This window comes from Hoplias malabaricus, chromosome Y (genome assembly GCF_029633855.1).
Source record: "Hoplias malabaricus isolate fHopMal1 chromosome Y, fHopMal1.hap1, whole genome shotgun sequence".
NCBI classification, from domain to species: Eukaryota; Metazoa; Chordata; class Actinopteri; order Characiformes; family Erythrinidae; genus Hoplias; species Hoplias malabaricus.
In genome coordinates this window covers 84,869,025-84,895,063 of record NC_089820.1, presented here as the reverse complement: position 1 = coordinate 84,895,063, position 26,039 = coordinate 84,869,025, and the positions used below count along the sequence as shown (strand labels likewise).

The 26,039-nt window shown below is 40.6% G+C and overlaps 1 protein-coding gene across 1 annotated transcript; it reads left to right on the top strand.

The window, feature by feature from the left end:
• The first annotated feature begins 1,298 nt into the window (after window positions 1–1,298).
• On the top strand, window positions 1,299–25,361 carry LOC136678579 (SLAM family member 5-like). Its single transcript, XM_066656620.1, has 10 exons — window positions 1,299–1,347; window positions 3,483–3,779; window positions 13,791–14,054; window positions 14,145–14,276; window positions 17,309–17,349; window positions 17,483–17,602; window positions 19,456–19,506; window positions 24,109–24,351; window positions 24,445–24,567; window positions 24,819–25,361. Exons 1-8 carry the CDS (start codon window positions 1,299–1,301, stop codon window positions 24,298–24,300), a joined length of 1,146 nt encoding a protein of 381 aa, XP_066512717.1. The 3' UTR covers window positions 24,301–24,351; window positions 24,445–24,567; window positions 24,819–25,361.
• Window positions 25,362–26,039: the final 678 nt, after the last annotated feature.

Sequence of the window (26,039 nt, the reverse complement as noted above, 5' to 3'; positions counted from 1 at the left end):
AATTGTGTTTATAAACAGCGTATATTCCTTTGAAAGACTTTATACCAGATGCTGGACCAATCGTATGAGAATTTAAGAGCATTAATCCTTGAAAGTCATTTGTATTCTCCTCACTTTCTCACTGGCTACTACTTGAATCACTCCAGTTACACTGTTGATCATTACTCAGGAAATTGGTGATTTTTAACAACCTTTCACTGATTAGTAACAGTTTGAGATATAAACATATTAACTAATGAACAAGTTAGACCAGGCGTGTAATGTCAACAAAACACAAAGATATAAAGAGCAGGGGGTCACTAACTAGGACTGGGAACCATCTCTATAGGGAATGAATAAGGATGGGTGTTTTTTAGGACACTACATTGTTTTGGAGCCCCAGTGTGTGACTGATTCTGTCAATCTGCTCAAACGTATTCTATGTCCTGCATAGCACTTAATGTAGCTGTGTTAGAGCAGTGCTTTAGTTTGCTTTGGAAAAAATGTGGGTGTGCAGCCACCGAGTTCATTTCATTTTGTTCCACTAATAATTTAGCAATGTGTGTCATTTCAGGGGGCTTTTTGTATAAAAACTCTGATGTATTATTATCTTTCTAAAGTGTCAGTAGAACTATGTGTGCAACTTCCTCTGCACCAACTGAGAAAGCCTCCATGACATCAGCAAACTACATGTGTTCAAACAGAGCAAAAGAGATTACTGTTACTAAAGTAAACATAGGCTTCCAGTACACTCTCACTAGAATGGGACCACAGTACATGATGTACATTGGACTTTAAGTTTAATACAGCCACAAAAAAAGAGAGCTCAAGTTGTCTTAGGATTACACATATTTATTCTGTTCACCACCAGCACCGCCAAAATATACAGTGCAATTGTAAATTACATTATTGGCAACCGGTATAATTCCCAGACATAATTGCCCAGTGGAGGAGTTGGTGTGTTCTCCCTGTGTCTGCGTGGGTTTCCTCCGGGTGCTCCGGTTTCCTCCCACAGTCCAAAAACACACGTTGGTATGTGGCTTGGTGACTCAAAAGTGTCCGTAGGTGTGAGTGTGTGAGTTGCCCTGTGAAGGACTGGCGCCCCCTCCAGGGTGTATTCCCGCCTTGGCTAAAATATTCTGCTTGAACAGAGGAAGCCAAACCTTGTATATTACTGTTATTTAAATGTATATTTATATGTATTTAGTACAAGGTTTGACAATACTTCCGTCTTCAACATTCAGAAAGAGGAGGTCTTAATGTAAGTCACCATTTTCAGTTCCCCAGAATGTATTTCCTGGCTTTACTCACAAAGTAAAATGGAGATCATCATTATCATTATTCTATGTTTTGCGCTCCCATTCACAGGTAAATACTCTTCTAAATTCTAATTTTCTGCCTCAGATTATTCAGATTCACATCAAATTATTATCAGGCTTTAGTCTTTTTCACATTACAATTCAAGTAAAGTTATGAAATCATTAAGTTAAAAACTCACGCCTCACTGTATTAAAATAAACTGTATTTTATGATTTAAACACTGAATAGTTACATTTACTGTTAGTACTGAACACTACAGAGATTTAAAAACACTGTTGTTCACTTTGCTTACTTTCTTTAACTGATTTGTTAACATTACTGTATTAAATTATATTATAATTTATAAATGAATTATGTTAAAACTTATACATAAATTATATTTAAAATAAATTATCAAGGAGGTGTTTTAAAACTCTCTTAAACAGTGGCTCAGACAAGCTTCTGTGCAGTTAAAGTGCAAGTTAACACAGTTAAAATGTTTCAGCAGGACATCCCCTGATCAGGGCCACTGCTTTAGTCTCAGGGAGATTTCTTAACCTTAAACTCTCTGCTTCATTAAAGTTTTTCTGCTGTTTATTCAGTCCTCACCACTGCTATTCGTACATCATCCAAAAAAGTGATTACTAAGTTATTACAGTGACATTACATCAGAAACAGAGTGAGGTAACAGGGGATTCCTGGTGGAACAGCCTTTTCATATTTTGATTTTCTTCTCATTTTAATTAATGTGAAGAAACTTCAAAAAAGGGTTTTTCTTCAATCATTTCGTTGTCCAAGTCGCATCAGTTACTTGTGCAAAGTGAAAATCTGTAATATAAAACTCTGCACAGACTTCAAACAATTCCTGTATTATTATTTTTTTTTGAAAATGAACAATATATATCACTTGTACAATGTTCTCCGCAGTGAATTTTTATTTATTTATTTATTTATTTATTTATGGTCAGTAGACAATGGTGTAAATAAAAACTCACTGAATCAAGGAGCACTTAATGATAATGATAATCCCCTGCTAAATGATTTATATTCTTCAAAGAAATATTAAATCTAAAATGAGTGTCCAGAGGGTGCTGGATCACTTGGCACGCTGCAGATAAAAAATCTAACTACACAGCTCTCATCTTGACGCCTCTCCTGTCACTAGTTTGTTACTCTGACATGAGGACCAGCTCATCTTGAACATGTCTATTGCTATCCTCACTCCCTCAGTTTCTAAATAACAAGGCTTTGTCTCTGGATGCACTTACAACACACCCTGTAATGTGCAAAAAAAAAACAAAAACAGAGAAACGATTGTGTCTTTCAAGATAAATTGTACGTGAAATTTAAGGGAGCAGATCAATCACAAAAGTCCATGTGCCAACAAAAATCAAATTTCATGGCAGGTAATGCCTGAACTATTATATCTATTAAACTGTTGTAGATTTGGCTTTTGGTAGTAATGTAACTGATATCCCAGGTGGTTGCTAGGCCATTGCTATGGTATGCCAAGTGGTTGCTAACATTTTGTTTGGCTGCTATCATAGGTGGTTGTTAAGGAGTTCATAAGCTGTTGATATAGTATGAGAGATGGTTGCTAAGATTTTGCCTCAGCTATTCCTACAAAGTGATTGTAACACACAGCCTGGCACTAAAAATGTTATCTTTATCTATGTTATCTATTATATGATGGGTGCTAAGGTGTTGGTAAGACATCACTATGGTATCCTAGGCAGGTGCTGAGATGTTACTAAGCTGTTGCTAAGCTATCCCAGGTGGTTGCTATGGTATAAAAAGTGGTGGCTAAGATGTGGCTAGGCCATTGCTATGGTTTCCAGGTAGGTGCTGAGATGTTACTAAGCTGTTGCTTAGCTATTTCAGATGGATGCTATGGTATTCAAGGTGGTGACTAAGCCGTTACAATGGTATCCTAGGTGGTTGATAAAGTGTTTTTTAATTGCTGCTATAATATCCAAAGTGGGGTCTCTTGTGTTCTGTTTGGTTACTAAGATATGGACAAGGAGAAACACAGCAAAGACAGCAAAGCACCTCTGGTGGATTCCATCCAAAATGTCTGAACAGTTTTTTTTTATTATGCTGTATATAACAGATTACAACATAAACTATAGCAATACATATGCAATATAAAATACTATACATGATCAGAAAATAACCAAAACATTTCCTGTTTTCTTTCTCTACAGAGTGCAGTGATGTGTTTGTGTTGGTTGGTGACTCAGTTCAGCTGCACACACAGGAGCCTCTACCAGAGTTTAGAACATTATTCTGGAAGTTTAATAAAACTGAAAACATTCTAGAATATTCAAAGAAATATAAAGACATCACACCCTCTTCTCGTCTCAAAGACAGAGTTGAGTTCAATAATGAAACCTACAGCTTGACACTGAAGAACTTACAGAAGACTGATAGTGGACTCTGGGAAGCGATAGCAGCAGGTGAAAAAGACACAGTAGTTGCAGTGTATACGCTCTCAGTGTTGGGTAAGTGTTACAGAAAAGGAGTCAAGGCATAAAATAAACACAGTCCTGTCACAACACTGCTTTTATTATCAGTCAGGCATCTCAGCAGTCTGAGGGAAAGACTGTGATAAGCCCATGTACTTTACGAACCTAATTAAATTTTATTGTGAAATGATTACAAAATGTGAATATTTAAAAAAAAGAATCACACAACTTCGTATCGTATTCAGTAAACATGCACATCTTTTTGTCTTTTACAGTGGGTTTTAAGCCAAAATAATGATTTTAGTTTATTAACGTTTCCAAAATGTTCAGACACTGAGCACAATGTAAATAAAAACAAAAATTACTTTAAAAATATTCCAAATTGATTTCATAATTAAATTTTTAAACTAAGAAATATATTTGCTTTTTGAAAATATGCTCAAAATCTAATTTGATACCAGCAATACATTTCCAAAATGTGGGATCATGTTCACCACTGTGTAGCTTCACCTCTTTTATTAACAACACTGTGTAAGTGTTTGGGAAATGAGACTGATTTCTGTAGTTTTGAAAGTGAAATATTTTCCTGTTGCTGCTCGACATTCATTACAGCTGCTCAACAATTCAGGGTCTTCTATGTGGTATTTATCTTTTCATGATGTGCCTCACAGGGGTGCTCAAGTTTTCAAGTTTGCTTTGAGTGAGATAGGGGTGGGGGGAAGGGGGGTGTCGTAGGATTTTTCTGTCGGTGGGAAACCCTACGTGTTGTGGGGGGAGGGGGTTGTTCTGATTGGCCGATAGATCACTAATTCAGGACTGTAGGAGTGCAAAGTAGGATTAATTTCTGTGCTGCGAAGTTAATCATTTCTCAGCATGAGAAATGCCATGTGTGGCATGTTGAAATGCATGTGTCTCACACTCAAAGTGTGAGACTTGAGAGCCCTGGCCATGTCACTTTAATATGTGCAGAATTTGCTTGACATCCACCCGGATGCTGGCTAATTGTGTACTGTCCTCTTTATCATCAGGATAGGGAATTTTTAAATGAGCTCAGGCCAAAGACAGCAGCAGTATTTCTGGATCTTTTTTACACAGTACATAGTTTCTTTGTTGCATGACAATTTTAACTTGCATTTGTGGATACAGCGACAAAATGCATTCACTAATAATGTAACAAAGTTCCTTGCATATAAACTCTCTGAACCATTTAATGATCAAGAATATTCTGTAGATGATGAAATCTTAACTTCACTGGTCTTTACAAAGACAGCCTCTTTTTATTCACAACCTTGTCGCTGACCTGTTGTCACTTAAATCTAATTGGTTGTGAGATGTTCCACCAGAATATAAGTAATAATATATTTTTTACTGTTTACCTGCTGAATCAAATGAATTGGGGAAAATACCTCAATATATCACTGCCTATTGTAAAATTCATTATAAATTCTGTAATATGTTATATAATATTGTAAAGTTTACATTTTTCCCTCTATGTTAAAATTAATAGAAACACTTTGCAATAAGGATACATTAATTCATGGAACCTAAGACTGCATTAAGTAATAAGACAAAAATAAGCATTGATAAACAATTATATAAAGTCACAGTTAATCTGTAAGTCATGATAGAAACAAGAACTAGCATTATTTTAGCATTTTATAAAAACCTCAAATAATGCTAATTAATGGTAGCCCTTGTTTCTTATGATTACTTAATGATTAATTGTGAGGTTTTCTATCTATTTAGTAATGCGTATTACTGTCTTATGTACTTGACATTAATGTACCATTCTTGTAAAGTGTTATTAAATTATTTCTAATATTAAAGTAGGAAATCAGCAAATCATGACATTTTACCAGGTATTTTCAGTTTACTCCCAGGCATGTTAGAGTCATAGGTCATGTTTACATGCAGCCTGATAATCCATTAATAATCCGACTGGTAACACAATCTCAATCGATTATTTAGATTGAGGCCATTCCGAATACAATTTCTATCAGATTGAATGAGGTGGGAAATCCTTTAAATAATCCTCATATAGAAGATTAATAGCCCTGTGAAAAACAATATCCAATTACTTTCACAATCATAACTTTTAAGTATGTTCTGTGCATGTGCATTTGCATCATAGTGGAAATTGTGAAGAGCAAAAACTGGTCTACAAAAAAGACAATATTCATGTGGCAAACTTTAAAAGACTTCATAATAGTCAGCAGGATGGACGAACATAAACCATGCAATTTGGGACTTTTATAAGTTGTTGTCTCAGGAAGTCTGCACCATTCCTTTACAGAACATATAACATCATGACAAGGCTTTATGGAGGCCAAACTGGTTAACTATAATGTGGTACTCATGAAATCCTAGTTTGTACCAGGCAAGAGCAACTCCCATTATTAGCAAAATAAGTGTTCGTACTGTATGTGCTGCAGGGGCGAGATTAACTTTCATTAAGTCACATAAAGTCATGAATGAATTCCATGGTATCCAAAAAATTTGTTTCTACTAGTACGACACTCTCACCACCCTTTACTGCAAGTTTTTTATCCAGATGATTGTCATCTGCGGTGGGACTGATATCCAGCTTATGTGCCTTGGAATTTTCAAAGACATGGCATCTTCCTCTTGGCCCCTCTTTAAAATGTGAGTGTGAAATATGTTTTCCTGAGTCTGTCATTATTCTAACACAATTAAAAAAACAAATACACCATCTGCAAACTCAGGTAACATAGCCATGCCGCTTCTTTTACTCTAACTGGGCTCGTTGTCGTGGTAAAATAAGTGCTACTCCATAAGTGTGTTATTTTGTTAACACACTTGTGTTAATTTGAGTTAATTTGTACTTTTGCACATGTAAACTGAGATTTTCGTGAGATTGCTGGATAGTGCAACACCACCCCCGCCCCAAGCACAAAGCAAGCCAAGGTTATTATTTTATTTTTTTTACTTGTGCCATTCTCTCTGAAACAATCTTAAAAAATGTGTTTTCGATTTTCAGTATGAAGTTATTTGTTTGATATTTCTGATTGGCTCTTTGTTTTTGCTAGATGTGCTTTTTCCCTCTGACACAAGCAAAAGTTTACAGCTTCAGTGACTGCACGTCATCACAGCCAGGTTTATGTGTGTTAATGTTTTTCCAGGCCGTGGCTTGAGTACTGTTTAAAAATTGATGCATGTTTTTTTTCCATGTCATGTTTTGGCTACAAAAGTAAAGAGGTGGGCCCGGGTACAGTTCAGTTGGACTTGGGCATGGTACCCCTCTAGTGTTAATGACACTGTACCCATGGACTGAACTGGAACATGATGTCAATGATACAATACTCACTGTAAACAAACAGCAAAGGGATAACTCTGCTACAGTGAGGTGCAGTGTTTGCTCGAATTGTCTGCTGAGATATTTGTTAATATTCATGATTGGTTATGTGGATTGCCCATGCAAAAGTGTCAATAAGTGTGAGTGCCCTGTGATGTACTGGTGCTGTGTCTAGTGTGTGTTCATGCTTTGTGCTTTAGTGTTTCTCTGGAACACAGTAGAGGGGTAAAGTGGGTTGCAGATTTGACCAGCGTATCATGGTGGTGCAACAAGCACTGTGCTGTGTCCCAGACCATTAAACACTGGAATCACTATCATTTAAACTAAGAAATGGTTCAGTGCTCAGCTTTAAAATTGTAATTCTTTAACTCTAACTGTACGTTCACATCAGAAGGTGACAGAGCAAAAAGCTCTAGTTTCTAGATTCTGCTCTCTGGGCATTTTTCACTACCATTTCATTCCTGTTCTTTACAGTGTGGTTGTAAATGTGGAAGAGAAGTCATAACCACTAGTTCTTCTTTGTGTGCACTGTTTTCTGCTTATAGTTTATCACTCAATCCACAGCTGATGGGCTGATTAAGCAAGGCATCTAAAGCCTAGCTGCTTTCGCTGTTATTCAGATTTCAGGGCACCTGTAGGCCCACCACACTGCAGGAACTGTTTGGGTGGTGAACTGTCTGTAATTGTATAACTACAAAATGCATTTTTATTGTAAACTGAGCTGATAACCTCTCAATCAGTGGTGTGTTATTTCCCCTTTTACACACAACCCCCACAAGAGTCAGATGATTAGAAGATAATAATCACAATACATTTTTCATTTTCCAGTGTACAGTTTTTCCTGTTTAAAATAACTGCACTGAGATATAGACCTATGACAAAATGAGCTTCATCAGAACAGATTTACTACTTTCTGTGTTTCAAATTCAGCAGTTTACAGAATTTTTTTTTGACAAAATATTAATCCATTACCACGGCCCTACAGCCGTTTACTCCTACATGTATATACTACTACAAAGATACACAGCAAATTCACCCGTGTTAAATTAACACTGAGAGTGTTGACAAGTGTACATTTTTACACTAATGGTGTTGATTTAACACTGGTGAATTCGATGTGTACCCTGAATTACTGCCTCAGTTACTTTATGAAATGCGCTCAGTGAAGCATTAATATAACATTTATCATATAAAGACTGAAATAACATTAAAGAAAAACAGTGCTGGTTTGGTCAGTGTGTCTAGGTCAGCAGTTCATTCTGAGACACATTATTTTCACTCAGTTAACCTTTTAAACAAGAGTATTAAAGGTATGTACACTCACAGTAATAATGAGTTAGATACCATCATACTCACTGCTGTTACTTCTCTCACAAATCTTTATAAAGCAACTCATTAAAAGCAGACATATGTAACTGTGATACACACTGGATGAAGTAACTGGATCTGAATCTAAGACCCCTGCATAACTCTCTCTTGTACATCCTGGAAGTTAATGTGAATTTACAGCTATTCGTTTAATTTCTCTCATTATAATTTCATTCATTCTTTCATTCATTATCTGTAACCCCTTATCCAGTTCAGGGTTGCGGTGAGTCCGGAGCCTGCCTGTAATCACTGGGCACCAAGCGGGAACACACCCTGGAGGGGGCACCAGTCCTTCACAGGGCGACACACTCACACATTCACTCACACACTCACACCTACGGCCACTTTTGAGTCTCCAATCCAACTACCAACGTGTGTTTTTGGAGCGTGGGAGGAAACCAGAGCACTCGGAGGTAACCCAGCAGACACAGAGAGAACACACCACACTCCTCACAGACAGTCACCCGGAGGAAACCCACACAGACACAGAGAGAACACACCACACTCCTCACAGACAGTCACCCTTAGGAAACCCACGCAGATACAGGGAGAACACACCACACTCCTCACAGACTGTCACCCAGAGCGGGAATCGAACTCACAACCTCCAGGTCCCTGCAGCTGTGTGACTGCGACACTACCTGCTGCGCCACTGTGCCGCCCCGCTGCATACATATGATTTGAAATATAAATCATTAGTTAACACAGCTCCAGGGTCCTGCGATGGTGGGTTCGAGCCCTGCTTTGGGGGACTGTCTTTGAGCATTTTGGTGTGTTCTCCCCGTGTCCATGAAGGATGTGAGTGTGTGTCTGGAGGAAACCCACGCAGACACAGAGATAACACACCACACTCCTCACAGACTGTCACCCGGAGGAAACCCACGCAGACACAGGGAGAACACACCACACTCCTCACAGACAGTCACCCCGAGGAAACCCACGCAGACACAGGGAGAACACACCACACTCCTCACAGACAGTCACCCGGAGGGAACCCAGCAGACACAGAGAGAACACACCATACTCCACAGACAGTCACCCGGCGGAAACCCACGCAGACACAGGGAGAACACACCACCCTCCTCACAGACAGTCACCCGGAGGAAACCCACGCAGACACAGGGAGAACACACCACCCTCCTCACAGACAGTCACCCAGAGGAAACCCACACAGACACAGGGAGAACACACCACACATCTCACAGACAGTCACCCGGAGGAAACCCACGCAGACACAGGGAGAACACACCACCCTCCTCACAGACAGTCACCTGGAGGAAACCCACACTGACACAGGGAGAACACTGACTCAAAAGTGTTCGTCGGTGTGACTGTTTTTCTCAATAAATCCCCAGGTTCTCTACAGTTTTAAGCTCAATTGTTGATTTTTTTCACTATTTTCCCCCATAATAGTGAACCCCTCCCCATCTTTATTTTTGAAAGACTGTGATTCTCTGAGATTCTCTTTTTAAACCCAATCATGTCATTAACTTGTTGCCAATTAACCTAATTAGATTCTTTTGTAGCATCACACAACTTTACCTGTGTTTTGTTCCCCATCCCAACTTTCTTCAAATGTGTTGCTGGCATCAAATACAAAATGAGCATTTATTTAAAATAAATCAATAATTAAATTATATTTTCTATGTAATATTTTCCATTGAATATAAGATTTAAATAATGCACACCACTGGATAATTTAGTGCAAATGCTAAATGCATTCAGTTTTTTATTTTCATTTTGGCTGTCAGGATCGAGGGGCTGAAGGAGGGCGGACGCACTCGCTAAAACACAGAACACGTTTATTTTAACTGAAAATAACAAAACAGACTTTAAACAAAAGGAAAACAGACTAAACTACACACTAAGAAATAAACAGGGTAAACGGGGACAGACGGACAACAAAGCGAAACGACGACAGAGGAAACTTCGGAGACAGACAGAAAACACGACTGACTTGACATAGGAGAAATGTGAAAGGTGAACCAACGCGACTGAACAAAGGTGAAATGTACGACAAACAGGACGTGACACAAGAGAGCTTAAATACAGACACAAACGAGAAACACCTGGACAGATAACGAGGACGGGTTAACACATGACACGGACGAGGAGGCGGGACGAGGGCGGAGACAAGGATATAAACAAAACATAGCCATGTGCTAAAAAGAGCACATGACCGGGGACAACAGACATGACGAGACGAAGGCGTGACAGATGCCCCCCCCCAAGAACGCGCAACTCCCGGGCGCGTACTCCTAAACCCCCCAGGAGCTGGCACAGGAGAGGGCACGGAAAACAAGACAGGACAACAAACCAACGGGAGACAGGACTCAGGACAATACGGGAACAGACACTGGAGCTGGGGACACAACAGGACCGAATATACGAGACGGGACCTGGGACATGACAGGTGACTGACAAAGGGAGGTAACAAAAGACTGGAACGGACTGGACATGACGGGAGTGGACACATGAGACTTGACAGGGTTTTTGACATTGGACATGACACGGGATGGAAACAGGGACTGGACAGAAGACGGGACAGGTGACAGGACTTGGTGCTGGGACTGGACGGGAGCAGAGACTGGTGACAAGACACTGGACAGGATAGGAACGTTAGACTGGACAGGGGTACGTGACTGGACAGAAGACAGGACAGGTAACATGACACTAGACTGAAACGGAGACGGGACTGGAGACTGGACAGGGGATTGAAAGGGAAACTGGACCGGAGACAAGACAGGTGACTGGACATTGGACGGATACGGGAACTGGACGTGAGACAAGACAGAGGGTTGAAACAGGGACTGGACAGGACTGACAGGGGACTGGACAGGAGACACGACAGAGGGTTGAAACAGAGACTGGACAGGACTAACAGGGGACTGGACAGGAGACAAGACAGAGGGTTGAAACAGAGACTGGACCGGAGACAAGACGGGTGACTGGACATTGGACGGATACGAAGACTGGACATGACTAACAGGGGACTGAACCGGGGGTTGAAACATAGACTGGACAGGGCTGATAGGGGACTGGACATGAGGCAGGACAGAGGGTTGAAACGTAGACTGGACAGGAGACGGGACTTGAGACAAGACAGGGGTTTGAGACAGAGACTGAACAGGGCTGACAGAGGACTGGACATGAGGCAGGACAGAGGGTTGAAACGTAGACTGGACAGGGCTGACAGGGGACTGGACTGGACTTGGCAGGGGAACAGGTACAAGAACATTTATAGGGACTGACACAAACACAGTGACCGGGACCGGGACAGACACAAAGGCAGACACGGGTACAGGGACAAGGACAGAGACGGGAACCAGGACAGGGACAGACAAGGGAACCAATATAACAGGGGGGTGCCCAGGACTGGCTAATGTCTGTGGGGCAGTCTGAGGAACCAGCCTGGGCACAGTTCTGGGGATCGGCCCTGAAGTCCTTCGGGCCGACCTACGGACATGGACAGGAGAGGCCGTAGCCACAGTCACGGGGACAGGAGAGGCCGTAGCCACAGTCACGGGGACAGGAGAGGCCGTAGCCACAGTCACGGGGACAGGAGAGGCCGTAGCCACAGTCACGGGGACAGGAGAGGCCGTAGCCACAGTCACGGGGACAGGAGCGGCGGGTGCCGCCATCACCGGGAGGGGAGCGGCGGGTGCCGCCATCACCGGGACAGGAGCGGCGGGTGCCGCCATCACCGGGACAGGAGCGGCGGGTGCCGCCATCACGGACACAGGAGCGGCGGGTGCCGCCATCACGGACACAGGAGAACGTGCGACGACGTCCACGGAGGCAGAGGAATCTGCGCCGTCGTCCACGGAGACTGGAGAACGTGCGACGACTTCCACGGAGGCAGAGGAGTCTGCGCCGTCGTCCACGGAGACTGGGGAACGTGCAACGACGTCCACGGAGGCAGAGGAGTCTGCGCCGTCGTCCACGGAGACTGGGGAACGTGCGACGACGACCACGGAGGCAGAGGGATCTGCGACGTCGTCCACGGAGACTGGGGAACGTGCGACGACGTCCACGGAGGCAGAGGAGTCTGCGCCGTCGTCCACGGAGACTGGGGAACGTGCGACGACGACCACGGAGGCAGAGGAGTCTGCGCCGTCGTCCACGGAGACTGGGGAATGTGCGACGACGTCCACGGAGGCAGAGGAATCTGCAACGTCGTCCACGAAGACAGGAGAGGCGCGCGTCGCGCTCACGAAGACAGGAGAGGCGCGCGCCGCGCTCACGAAGACAGGCGCGGCTGGAGGTGCCGCGCTCTCGAGGACAGGGGTTTGTGCTGCTCGCCGGGATCGCGCTGGAGCTGTAAAGGGTTTAGGGGGTTTCACAGGCGCACCCATTAGATCCCCTCGAGGTGCGCCCCTGTTAGCCTCCGACCTCAGAGCTACGGAGGTGAGGCTAACAGCCCCTACCCTTAACGCCCCCCCAAAAATTTCCCCGGACCTGAGGGGGTAATCCTCCAGCGAGGGGGGGACTCCAGCACGCTTCTTCCGCCGACTCTTTCGACTCCCGCTGGCGCAACTACTCGATTCACGAGTCGACTCCTCCGATATTGGATCCGGAACAGCGCCAGGCAGGAGCTGGAGCCGGCGACTCCATTCCGAGGCCGCTTTCAAAGCCTCCCCCACAGGATCTTTGGGGCCTGTGCGGAATCGAGTCCGGCGAACGGCACACCCCTTGAGGTAAAAGTCCGTGCTAGCTGCGTCCTTGTGGTCGTACATTCTGTCAGGGTTGAGGGGTGCGGACTGAAGGAGGGCGGACGCACTCGCTAAAACACAGAACACGTTTATTATAACTGAAAATAACAAAACAGACTTTAAACAAAAGGAAAACAGACTAAACTACACACTAAGAAATAAACAGGGTAAACGGGGACAGACGGACAACAAAGCGAAACGACGACAGAGGAAACTTCGGAGACAGACAGAAAACACGACTGACTTGACATAGGAGAAATGTGAAAGGTGAACCAACGCGACTGAACAAAGGTGAAATGTACGACAAACAGGACGTGACACAATAGGGCTTAAATACAGACACAAACGAGAAACACCTGGACAGATAACGAGGACGGGTTAACACATGACACGGACGAGGAGGCGGGACGAGGGCGGAGACAAGGATATAAACAAAACATAGCCATGTGCAAATAAAGCACATGGCGGGGACAACAGACTGACAGGACGAAGGTGTGATATATACATGAACACAAATAAATTACAGAGAATTATATATATATATATATATATATATATATATATATATATATATATATATATATTATTTTTATTGTTGCTGTGTGTGATGTACAAAAGTATAGTTATGTGTGTGTGTGTGTGTGTGTACCTCAGATCCAGTGGAGGCTCCAGTTCTTACTTCATCCCCAGAGCAGTCAAACAGTGACCCTTGTAACATCACCGTCTCCTGCAGTGGTCATGACTCCTCCATTAGCTCTTTGTGTTATAACAAAACCTGCCCAGAGACGAACAAGACATGGAATAAAACCATTGTCCTTTCATTGTTTACCAATGGAAGTTTCATCATCTGTAACCATAGCAACCCCGTCAGCTGGAAGAAGGCTGTTTTGGAAATGAGCCAAGTCTGTGTTGACAAAGGTGTAAACACATGCTGAAGTACATCCTTACATCAGAAAACATTTTTAATTTTGTTGTATGATTACTTACAATCTTTTTTTATGCCATTAGGCTCCGACAATAAGCAGAAAAAAGGCACAGGAACAAGCTGGCCTTTTTTGGCTGTCTTTGGTTTACTGGGTTTACTGGGTTTCGTGGCGTGTGCTGTATATGTCAGCAGGGCCATGAAGAAAAAATCAACAGGTATTGTCTTTTTTATTTCAAACTATTTCTCTAAAAACATATATTACCCAACTATGTTGCAAACAAACATGTTTTTTATGAGCTACCACACCCTGTATATAAATTAAAGATTATTTCACAGTATTTTTTATATTTAAGTCTAAATCTAATCTAAATTTTACATGGCCTTCTAACTTGTAATTTACAGTCACATTATTTTTCTGTGAATATTAGAAGGTCAGTCCTATTTTTCTATAATTTATTCCAAGGCAAATTGGATCATTTTGGCACTAAGTAAATGAAATGTAATAAAATGATAAAAATAAAGTGCACCATGTCTAACATAAGATTTCAACTGGAAAACAATTCAGACAATTTTATGAGCATGATGTGCTAGTTTCCTGGATTCAGACTACATAGAGTTTTTCCAAGGTTAAATATCTATTGTGTTACAAAATGCCATAGAACACTTTCAAGAATACTTACATACTTATTACACACTATATGGACAAAACATGTGACACACTTCATAATCACTGAATTCAGGTGCTTTATTCAGACCCATTGCCACAGGTGTATAAAATCAAGAGCCTAGCCATGTAATCTTCCTTCATGAACATTTGTGAGAGAATGTGTTCTAAAGATGAATTTGAGTGTGGTACTGTAATTGAATGCCACCACTGGAACAAGTCAACTGTGAAATTTCATCCTTTCTAGATGTTCCACATTTAAATGTGAGTTATATTACTGAAAAGTGGAAGCCTTTAGATCAACTTACCCACTAAGGGGAAGACAACATAACACTACAGTGTGCTGTAACGGGGCGCTGAGTGCTGAGGAACACAGTGTGTAAAAGTCACCATGCCCTGCTGCCTCAATAACTACAGAGTTTAAAATCTTTTCCGGCTTAAACATCAGCATAAAACTTAAGACCAGAAGCTGCATGGCATGGTTTTCATAACCAAGCAAAATGGCAAGCTTCAGATGGATTGCTGTAAATCACACCAACTCTAGAAACTGCAGCAGTGAAAACGTGTTTTGTGGAGGGAGGAATCAGACTGTCTTCCCTGTCTGATGGATGAATGTGGGTTTGGCAAATGCCAGGAGAACATTACTTAGCTGATTGCACTGTGCCAACTGTAAAGTTTGGTGAAGGAGGGATAATGATATGGGGTTGTTTACTAGGGGCAACGCACATTTCAGCAAAACAGGACATTTTGAAAAACTGCATGCATCCAAATTTGTGGGAACAGTTTGGGGAAGTCCCTTTTTTCTATTCCTGTATCCAGTATTACTGTGCCCCAGTGCACAATGCAAGGTACAAGAAATTGTTAGTTTAGTTTGATTCGGAAGAACTTGGCATGCGTGCACAGATCCCTGAACTCAACCACATCAAACACATTTGGAATAAACTACAACAGAGACTGAAGGCCAGTCTCTGAAGTTCCTCTCATTGAAAATCAGTGTCTGTTCACACAAGACTCTCATTGGCTCCTTCCATCCAACCTTCCATCCATCCCTATCAAAAAGATTCAATTTGATATAATAAATGCAGTATTAGTGATTAAAGTGTGTTTAAAGTAAAATAAAATCCAGTGAAAATTAATTCCACATTCTGGGAGCCAGGACAGAGAATAGTACTGAAGCTTGTGTCCCATGTGATTTGGATGATGCTTCAAGCCAAGCCCTTTTTGAAGCTCAAAGCACTCAAAGCATAAATCAGACTTTGAACTTTGCAATCAGGTAGAGAGGGTCTGGTCCATTCTTGGCTTTTTTAGGTGATCACCAGGTTTTTAAATCTGAATGAAAAGTTATTAGAAGCAAGGGAAGGAAATACTTCAGTAACATGTGAGGGGACTTTGGAAGATTTAAGACCAACTGAGCTGCTGTGTTCTGGATGAGCCAAAGGTGCCTCTTTCCCATAAAGGACACCAGCATGGAGCAAGTAGGGGGGGGCTTCCTCACGGATAAAGGGTCAAAGCCTTCATAAGCTGTAAAGGTGAACACTTGGATAAAACAGGATTAATGGACATCCAGAGTTACACCAAGGCTACATGGAGCTGGGCAGACAGAGTGACTAGGGAGGTCTAGAAGAAGCTGGCCCATCTTGGAAGGACCAATGAAAAGTGGAAATGTATAGAGCTTTCCGAGATGTCAAACTTTCATAGTTTTCTTTCAAGTAATTATTATGTTCTCGAAGGTCAAAGACAAAAAACTGTCTGGATGTTTATCAGTCTCGAGACCAAAAAGTACAAATAAGCCAACGTATATATTTAAATGGGTGTGTAAGTGCATGTAGCATATTTAACTTCAACATCTGTGAATGCAGCATTAAAACAAAATAGGAAAGACCCCATAGAGTTGTGCTGGAATGAGCATCTAATTTCAAAAGGCAGATTCATGGGCAGCATGTTGGTACTGAATGTAGTACCACTGTAAGAGCTCAAGGGTTCAGGGGTCCTGGGTCCCATCCCTGTCTCAGGTCACTGTCTGCTAGGAGTTTGAGGTGTTTCCCCTGTATGTGCACAGGCTTCATCCATTAGCTCTGATTTCCTCACACAATCCAAAGAACTTTATTCATAGGTTGATTAGCTGTGTGAAAGCATCCACAGATGTGAGTGTAACAGTGACTGAATGAGTGCCTCATACCCTGTAATGGACTGGCACCCTCTGTGGGGGTCTTCCTGCCTTGTCCCCAATGATTCTGGGTGGGTTCTAGATCCACTACGACTATATGAATAATATACTTAACTTTTTTTTTTTAATTAAACAAAATTTACTGTTCACTGTTTTTTAGTTTTTATTCCCATCATACTACCCCCACCCCCTTTTTAACTTATATACATATTATATAAACATATTTACAGAAGTTTCAGTATCATCAGCAGATGACTTTATATATTCATAAGTATCAAATACAACAATTTAGAGCCAACGTCAGTGTAAAATTACTGTTTTACAACCATTGTGGCTAAATAACTAAAGTATGGTGACTAAATATTCTATGTCCCATCTATGACTTAAATTTGTATTTTCCGTTCAAAACTGCATAGGTGCTCCTCAGTGTGAAAACACTCTCTATGCAGAGGTTCAGGTAAGAATTGACGTTAATTCCTGAAGATATTTAACATCAGTAAGTGCTATAATTACTTTCATTCTTGTAATCTGAAGGTTGTGTTGTTAGTACGTGCCAGTGTTTAAATCCTTTATTGTAACCATGTCTACAGCCCAATGGTGAGAATATTCCTCTGGAGCATCCTTCTACTCTGTACAGTGTTGTAGGGGCAAAAGCACAAACCTCAGGTACCAGAGAGCGCAGTCAGACCACTCCAAGTCCTGAAAAACAGGTGAAGTTTTATTCAGATAAAAAAAAGTTGTTAATACATTACTTTTTATTAATTCATTGATCAGTGTGTGTTTATTGATAATTATGTAGGAATTGGGTTAGTTAATGCAGCTGGGCTATAAAAGCCAAATACACTGCCCAAAATGATTAAGGAGACACTTAAATCACACACCAGATCTCTGCTGCTCCTAATGAGACAATGGATGGTGTGCTGGGGGATAGCCTCGTACCTGGATCAGGGCGTCAGGGAAGTCCACAGCAGTCTGGATGCATTGAGACATTGTCGCAGAGATTCTCAGTTGGGTTCAGTTCTGGGGAAAATGGGATCCTGTGAATGCCATCAATGACTTCATCATCCAAGACCTGACTACACACTCTGGCCACATGAGGCTCGGCCATTGTGCTGCACCAGGAGGAACCCAGGGCCCACTGCACCAGCGTAAACCTGACAATTTCTCCCCACACTACCACTGACCCACAGCCAAATCGATCGTGTTGGATGATGTTGCAGGCAGCACAGCATTAATCATGGCGTCTACAGATTCTTTGTCTGTCACATGTGCTCAGTGTGAAGCTGCTTTTATCTTTTCAAGAGAACAGTGTGCCAATGATGGATCTGGTGTTCTCAGCTAACGTTGTGTAACGGCCCATGTCCTTGTATCTCCTCCATGCTCTTGAGATTGTGCTTGAAGACACAGAAAACCAGTAATGTGTACTCTATACCAGTCCGTCATGGTGAAGAGAGAGCTGAGCCAAAAAGCAACACTCATCTATGGTCATGAAGTTTGGGTAATGACCGATAGTGGGTAAAACTGGCTGAAATGATAGGGTGAGGAGTTCTGACATCAAGGAGAGACTGAGTGGAGCCACATCACTTCCACTCTGAGAGGAGCCAGTTGAGGTGGTTTGGGCATCTGGTCAGAGCATGTCCAACTGGGAGGAGACCCTGGGGATGACCCAGAACACACTAGAGAGATTGTATGTCTTGTCTGACCTGGGAATGCCTCAATATCCCCCCTGAGGAACTGGAAGAGGAGGCTGGGCAGTTCTTTGCTTGAACTGCTGCCCCCACCAGCTGGGCCTGGATAATTGGCAGATAAGGGATGGATGGATGAATAGATGGATGGATACAAACTGTGATTCTGTAACTGTCACAATAGAATAGTTTCTTCAAAAAAAAAAATTAAAAATAAAACCATTTTATTTTGCTAAGGGCTAGGGCCAGACAGTCTAAATACAAGCATGTTTTTAAGGTAAATGCATTCGAAAATAACACTGTGCCTGTGGAATTTGACTGTCACAACCGCCTGGTAGCACGACTCCACCCACCTTGTGACAGGCATATACTGTATATATGATTGTCTCCACAAAAATAACAAATGGCAAATGCTGTCTGCTCCGTACAAAATTAGAAATGAAATTAAAGTCTGTAAATAAAGTCTCCTTAAAAAAAGTAGTAAGTGAGAATATTATTTTAAAAAGTACGATTGTAAACCTCCATGCTCTTCCATCCCATAATGTCTGTCGGATTTGTTCAGTTTAATGCAAACTGGCTTTACAGCTCAACTCTGATTGAGTTTAAGAATTTAAGTAGATTTTTGCTTGAAACCTGTTTTCCACAACGTGAAGTAACAAGATGATCATGAGCTATTTTTTTTTCAAAAAGAAAGGTTTCAGAAAGTAACCAAGGTGTAGGAGACTTCATAGTCTATGATAGTATTCTGTGATAGAGTATGATAGTACAATCATATTAATATCATATTGAATCATCATGTAGTTGACTTGAATCATATATAATTACTGTGAATACTGTTTTTAATTAACCATGTCTTATCTTTTCCTGAAACTACCCAGCAGACGGACCCAACAACTCCAACTAACACGTATGAATCAGTGCCTGATATGGTGAGAACATCTAAATGTCACTAATTCTGTTAATGAACTTTGAACAAACTCTGTTGCTGCTCTGAGGGCTTATGATCATTTTGTTGGTTAAAATGCAAATTAATGGTAGAATTATAAAATAACTTAACAAAACCATGCCTGGATAATGTACCTGGTGTATTTTGAGTCTCTGCTGAGGTAATGCCCCTTTTCCAAGTAAACTCTGTCACGCCATGACACCATCTGCTCAGAGAAACAGAACCGAGACTGAATTTAACCCAACTGTGGTGTGGCAGTGAACACGTGAACACTCTTCTTATTATTGAAGTATTACTCGCTGTATTTTTTTTCCATTGTCCTTTTGTATAGAAATCGCCGATGCCTGAGACAGTTTATGCCACAGTTTCAAAACCCAGAAAGTCAATGAATGAAGAATGAATGGATGAATGAAGGCCAACTGGATAACTGTGAAAAATTAAACCACTGTTTTTACTGCTGCCTCTAGCCAAGATATTTGAATAATGAAAATACCAAAGATTTTGGAAAGTTCCTCCAAATTGAGGAATGCATGTAAATGGACAAGTTACATACAGGAAATTTAAACAAAAGACAATTAATGAATTTGATTAAAATTGCTTTTGTATAATACAGAAGATATTTTCTGTATATATTTTTAGCCATATTTTGTGACTTAAAAGATAATGGAACAAATGTATTAATTTAATTTTATTAATTTTTGTTAGGTTTATCACTGTTTACAACAAAAGCCAGATAAACAAATACATGCAATGACATATACTTCAGGGATTAACTGTTATCAATAATGTTAAAGTGAGAGCTAACATTTGCTTTGCACCATTTGCTCTATTTATGTGTGAACTTATGTTTAATTAATTGACAATTCTGCTCAAAGTTGATGTGTAAAGCTTTGCCTACACTGTCAGAAAGTCTGCCTTTTGGTGGTACCCTCAATGGTACATATTAGTACCTTTAATCAGGGAACATAATTCTACCTTATTTTATTATAATTAGATTAGTAGATTTTAAAGTTGTGTTTATTTCATCCCCAGGACATTTATTATGTTTTTTTTTTTTATATGACACAGTTCTATAACGAAAGGTTCCAAAAATGTATCTCTCCTTCTGGAGAAGGGAATGTATTGTACCTGTAAGGAACAAAACTGGACTTTTAAACACTGTTGTACCTTTAAAAGGTACAGTTACACAGTTTAGTGACCAACATTGTACCTCTACCGTACCTTTTTTTCTGAGAGTGTAGTTGTAAATGGAATTACACTTTAATAGCTGTGCATTGTGTGTTTATTTAATATTTTGTGTACTTTTATATTTCTTTGTTTACATAGAGCCTGGTGGCCAAAAGTATCATGCAACTGCTGGGCTTAGTCACTTAATGGTTAATAATGTTAGTGAGAGCTAATCTGTCTTGAACCATTTGTTCTTCTACTGTGTTTTGTATTTAATATGTGAAGGTATTAATGTCACGAGGGTATTTTAATTGCCCTTTATTCTTCTTATTTTAAATTTTTTTTTCCATAAATGTTATTTTCAGGGTACAATAGGATGTGTCACTACTTGTAGTTTATATGCAGTGTTGGGAGTAGCGGTATATACATAACAGCGTTATTGAAGTTATGTAATAACATAATTTTGGAAGTGGGACCATGCCCAAATTCCTCCTCTCAGCCCTATATACTCTGCAAATTCATGTCATATCCGTGTCGGACAAACTTGCTTCACTTATTTCAGGAGATGTATATCGACTGATTGCTTCACTACATCAGCGATACTGGGATGCCAAGTAAACACGCTACTCTTTGCAATGTGACGGAGTAACAGCAAAAGCTCTGTACTGAGTTAACACACAGACTTTAGCGGGAGAGCAGCAGGAGAGAAAAAAAGCTTGCGTATCGATCTTTTTACACAAGTATTGATCAATACCAATACAAGCATTGGTATCAATATTATCAATTATTGGATCAATCTGCCCACCTCTACGCGCTGGGTCATTTCTGCTGATGCCCCTATTCAACAAACAAACAGCGCCCTGCATTCACTGTACGGCTTGCACTCTCTCCAGCTGGATCTTTTTCAGCCCTCACTCTGTATCAGGTACTGCCATGGACCTTCAACCCATTCTCTCCTCTTCGCAATCACACTGCTCTGAGCCCCTAAGTTCTAGCTTATGCTATCTTCTCAGGCGTTGCCTTGGACCAGCCCCCCTACCAAGCACTCAGGCACTTTACGCCACCTCAAATTCAATTCACCCTCTCACATGCAGCCTCGTTGCTTTTGGCTTCTAACTTTCCAGCTGAGGACCTTCATATTTCATCTCTATGCTTGTTACTGCACCTCACCCTGCCTCCTATGGAACCGTTCGCACTGATTACACTGGTGGAGATAAGTCCTGTCATTCTACACCAGCGCCAAATCAGATGTACAGATAGCCAGAATTATTCAATACTTGATAACACCATATTCTTCTTAAAAACAGGGTGTGACTTCCACATTCACAGTTTTAAAATGCTGAGGTATTCTAAAGTTTTCAGAATACAATGCTCATATTGAGTCATGTAATGGAATGTTACAAAATACATTTTATTGCATGTATAGTTTCTTTTTCTGTAACAGAATACATTTTAACAGTAACCCTCCCAAAACCCTCCCATATGTTGATATGTAGAGTCTAAAAAACCTGACTGTTCCACTAAATTTATAATAATGATTATATTAAAAATAATAATCATCATCTGCAGGTTAACAATTTATGAAATCTAGAAAACAACCCCACACACCTGACTACACCACACGTGTTACCCTCAAAGGCATATTTCAGTGTCTTTAATTAGGAACATAACTGTAAATAATTGTAAACACATTTTTAAATTGTTGATTTTATACAATTCACTTCATTCCCAGGACTTATATTATGTTATTTTATTGTACAGAGTTCTATAACGAAAGATTATAAATATCCCCCTCTACTTCTGGAGAAGGAAATGTAACATAACTTTAGGGAAAACAACTGGACTTTAACACCACTGCTACCTTTAAAATGTACATTTACACTGTTTGTAACTTTAGTGACAATAACGTACCTCTGCCGTACCTTTTGTTCTGAGAGTGTATTCAATGCAGCATAATGAAACCTCTCTGATGTAAATGTGCAATTGCATGCAACATATGAATAAATGCTTTGTAACGTCAGTTTCACACTCCTTTTCCAACCTGATGTATCTGAAGATTGTGAGCAATGTTATAAAGATTAATTTTTATAATAATTGAGTAAACACTGAGTAAAGGACATCTTGTTGAAGTTGAATGATCTACTGTCATTATATCGTCAGCATTATTGACATATTTATGGGGTTTCTAATTGTATGTTAGCATTTAGCTAAGGCTGGTGCATAGAAATATTTGTAGCTATTCCTGATTGAACATGAGCCCTGAAGCTCAAACAAGACATAGATTTAATGAATCCAATAATTAAAATAAAATTCAGTGGCTTGGAGTTATTTTGTATTTCTAATAACTGATTAAGATCAGTCCACTGCTCACACTGTTACAAATATGACTTGCCGAAAGCCTAGACTGATTCCTTCTCACAGACTGGTCCCATTGCTTGGAAATCCAAATGCAAACCGGATTCCAAAAAAGTTGGGACACTAAATCAATTGTGAATAAAAACTGAATGCAATGATGTGGAGGTGCCAACATCTAACATTTTATTCAGAATAGGACACAAATCACAGATCAAAAGTTTAAACTGAGAGAATGTATCATTTTAAAGGGAAAAATATGTTGTTTCAAAATTTCATGGCATCAACAAATCCCAAAAAAGTTGGGACATGGCCATTTATTACCACTGTGTGGCATCCCCCTTCTTCTTACAACACTCAACACACGTCTGGGGACAAAGGAGACCAGTTTCTCAAGTTTAGAAATAGGAATGCTCTCCCATTCATGTCTAATACAGGCCTCTAACTGTTCAATCGTCTTGGGCCTTCTTTGTCGCACCTTCCTCTTTATGATGTGCCAAATGTTCTCTACAGGTGAAAGATCTGGACTGCAGGCTGCCATTTCAGTCCCCGGATCCTTCTCCTACGTAGCCATGATGTTGTGATTGCTGCAGAATGTGGTCTGGCATTATCTTGTTGAAAAATGCAGGGTCTTCCCTGAAAGAGATGACGTCTAGATGGGAGCATATGTTGTTCTAGAACCTGAACATAGTTCTCTCCATTAATGGTGCCTTTCCAGACATGCAAGCTGCCCATGCCACAAGCACTCATACAACCCCATACCATCAGTGATGCAGGCTTCTGAACGGAGCGTTGATAACAACTTGGGTTATCCTTGTCCTCTCTGGTCTGGATGACATAGCGTCCCAGTGTTCCATAAAGAACTTCAAATTGTGACTCATCTGACCACAGAACAGTCTTCCATTTTGCCACACTCCATTTTAAAAGACCCAAAATAAAGCACCAGCAGACACTTCATCTGATTACCAAAATAAAAATAAATATTGCTAACAAATCATCTGTCATCTCATTGTCTGTTGTATTAAATAGCTGTGTAGTGATATGAAAATATATCTGTGTACCTCAGATCCAGTGGAGACTAAAAAATGACACCTGTAACATCACTGTTTCCTGTAAAAGTCAAAACCTCTTCATCAACTCCAGCTGTTATAATGAAACTTGTGAAAGGCCGTATGAGATATCACATGAAGGCATTACATTTTCCCTGTTTATGAGAGGCAGCTCCATCATCTGTAACCACAGTAATCCAGTCAGTTGATCCAAGATGTTTTGGATATGAGAACACTTTTTCAACGCTGTTTGCATAAAGGTGTGCACTCATGCTCAATCCCAAATGCACCACATTATTGGGAGCAACTCTATATTTCTGTTTCAAACCCTTCCTCCTTCCCCCTCTCATTAGGTACGACAAATGCCATGGTCAACATTCTTACCATCATCATCATCATCATCATCATTGCTGTTATCCTTATCATCATCTTCATGGTAATATTTTTTTATTGCCGTCACAGGAAGAGATCAGCAGGTATTGTCCTTTTGATTTCATATATTTGTTTTATCTCAGAAAAACAAATTCTCAACATATCTGCATATATAATGCAAGACTGTTAGGTGCTGTAAAAATATCTATCTGTGATTTGTTAGTTCTCTTAAACCTTTATTTCACTGAAAATATACTAAGTGACTATTTCATATGTTGTCACTGGCCAATTTAATAGTACTCTGTACATAAAAACAAATTTAGTATTTTGCAACAATCGTGTTGTCTCCCTTCAGCTGAGCACTTTTTACAGAGGAGTCAACGAGAGCATCATGACCAGCTGCATCACTGTCTGGTTTGAGAACTGCACTGTGGCAGATCGCAAGTCCCTCCAGCGGATCGTGAGGACAGCTGAGAAGATTATCGGTGTGTCTCTTCCCTCCATCACAGACATCTACACCACTCGCTGCACCTGCAAAGCATTGTGGGAGATCACACACACCCTTCACACACACTCCTCAACCTACTGCCGTCTGGAAAAAGGTATCGAAGCATTCAAGCCTCACATCCAGGCTCCGTAACAGCTTCTTCCCACATGCTATCAGACTCCTGAACACCTAGAGACTGAGACTGGACTGAAGAAGCGCACACACACACACACAACTTCACAAAACACTGGTTTGTTGGACTGAAAATTAAATACTGAAAATGAGTGTAATGTTTACACATATCCTGTTTATATCATGGTTACATCAAGTTACTGTTTACAGCACACATACACTTCAAATTGCAGTGTCCCACCCCCCCCCCCCCCCCCCCCCGTACTTATGATTTTGTATTGTCTTGTATTGTATTGTATGGATATTGTTTTTTATTTTATTAGCCATGTCTTTTGCACTTTAATGTGTATGCACTGTGTTGTGTTTGCACTAGATGCACTTTAATGTTGTGTATTGTTTTATGTAGCACCTTGGTCCTGGAGGAACGCTATTTCGTTTCACTGTGTACTGTAAACACTGTATACTGCTGAAATGACAATAAACTTCTTGAACTTGAACATTTGCTTCAATTTTGTCTTCACATGTACAAAATTCTCGGTTTGTTTCTTTATTTTTGCCTCAAGAATCAGTCCTTCAGGGCCTAGGGGTAATTTTCAGACTTGGTATCTGTTTGCTTTTTCTCATTTCTGATTTTCCCTTTTTGTAATGAAGTCAAAATAGCTCATGTCTGTATCTAGCCTTTGCCTACATCCAGTAAGCAACTGAAACTGGGCTCTCTTTATATGGATTTTTAAAAAACTGGGGGATCACAATAACTACCTGGAAAAAAATAGCAGTGGAATGCTGTCCCTGTTGTTCCCTTACATACATAATCAACTATGATGTATACACTACAGAGTGCAGTTGCAAGAGGTGCAACAATTAATGCAGCGTTAACATTAACAATACAATTTTAATACTTTATCTCAATAAAGTAAAATTTCTGTCATGTTGGGATAATGAAATAAATCATTGTTC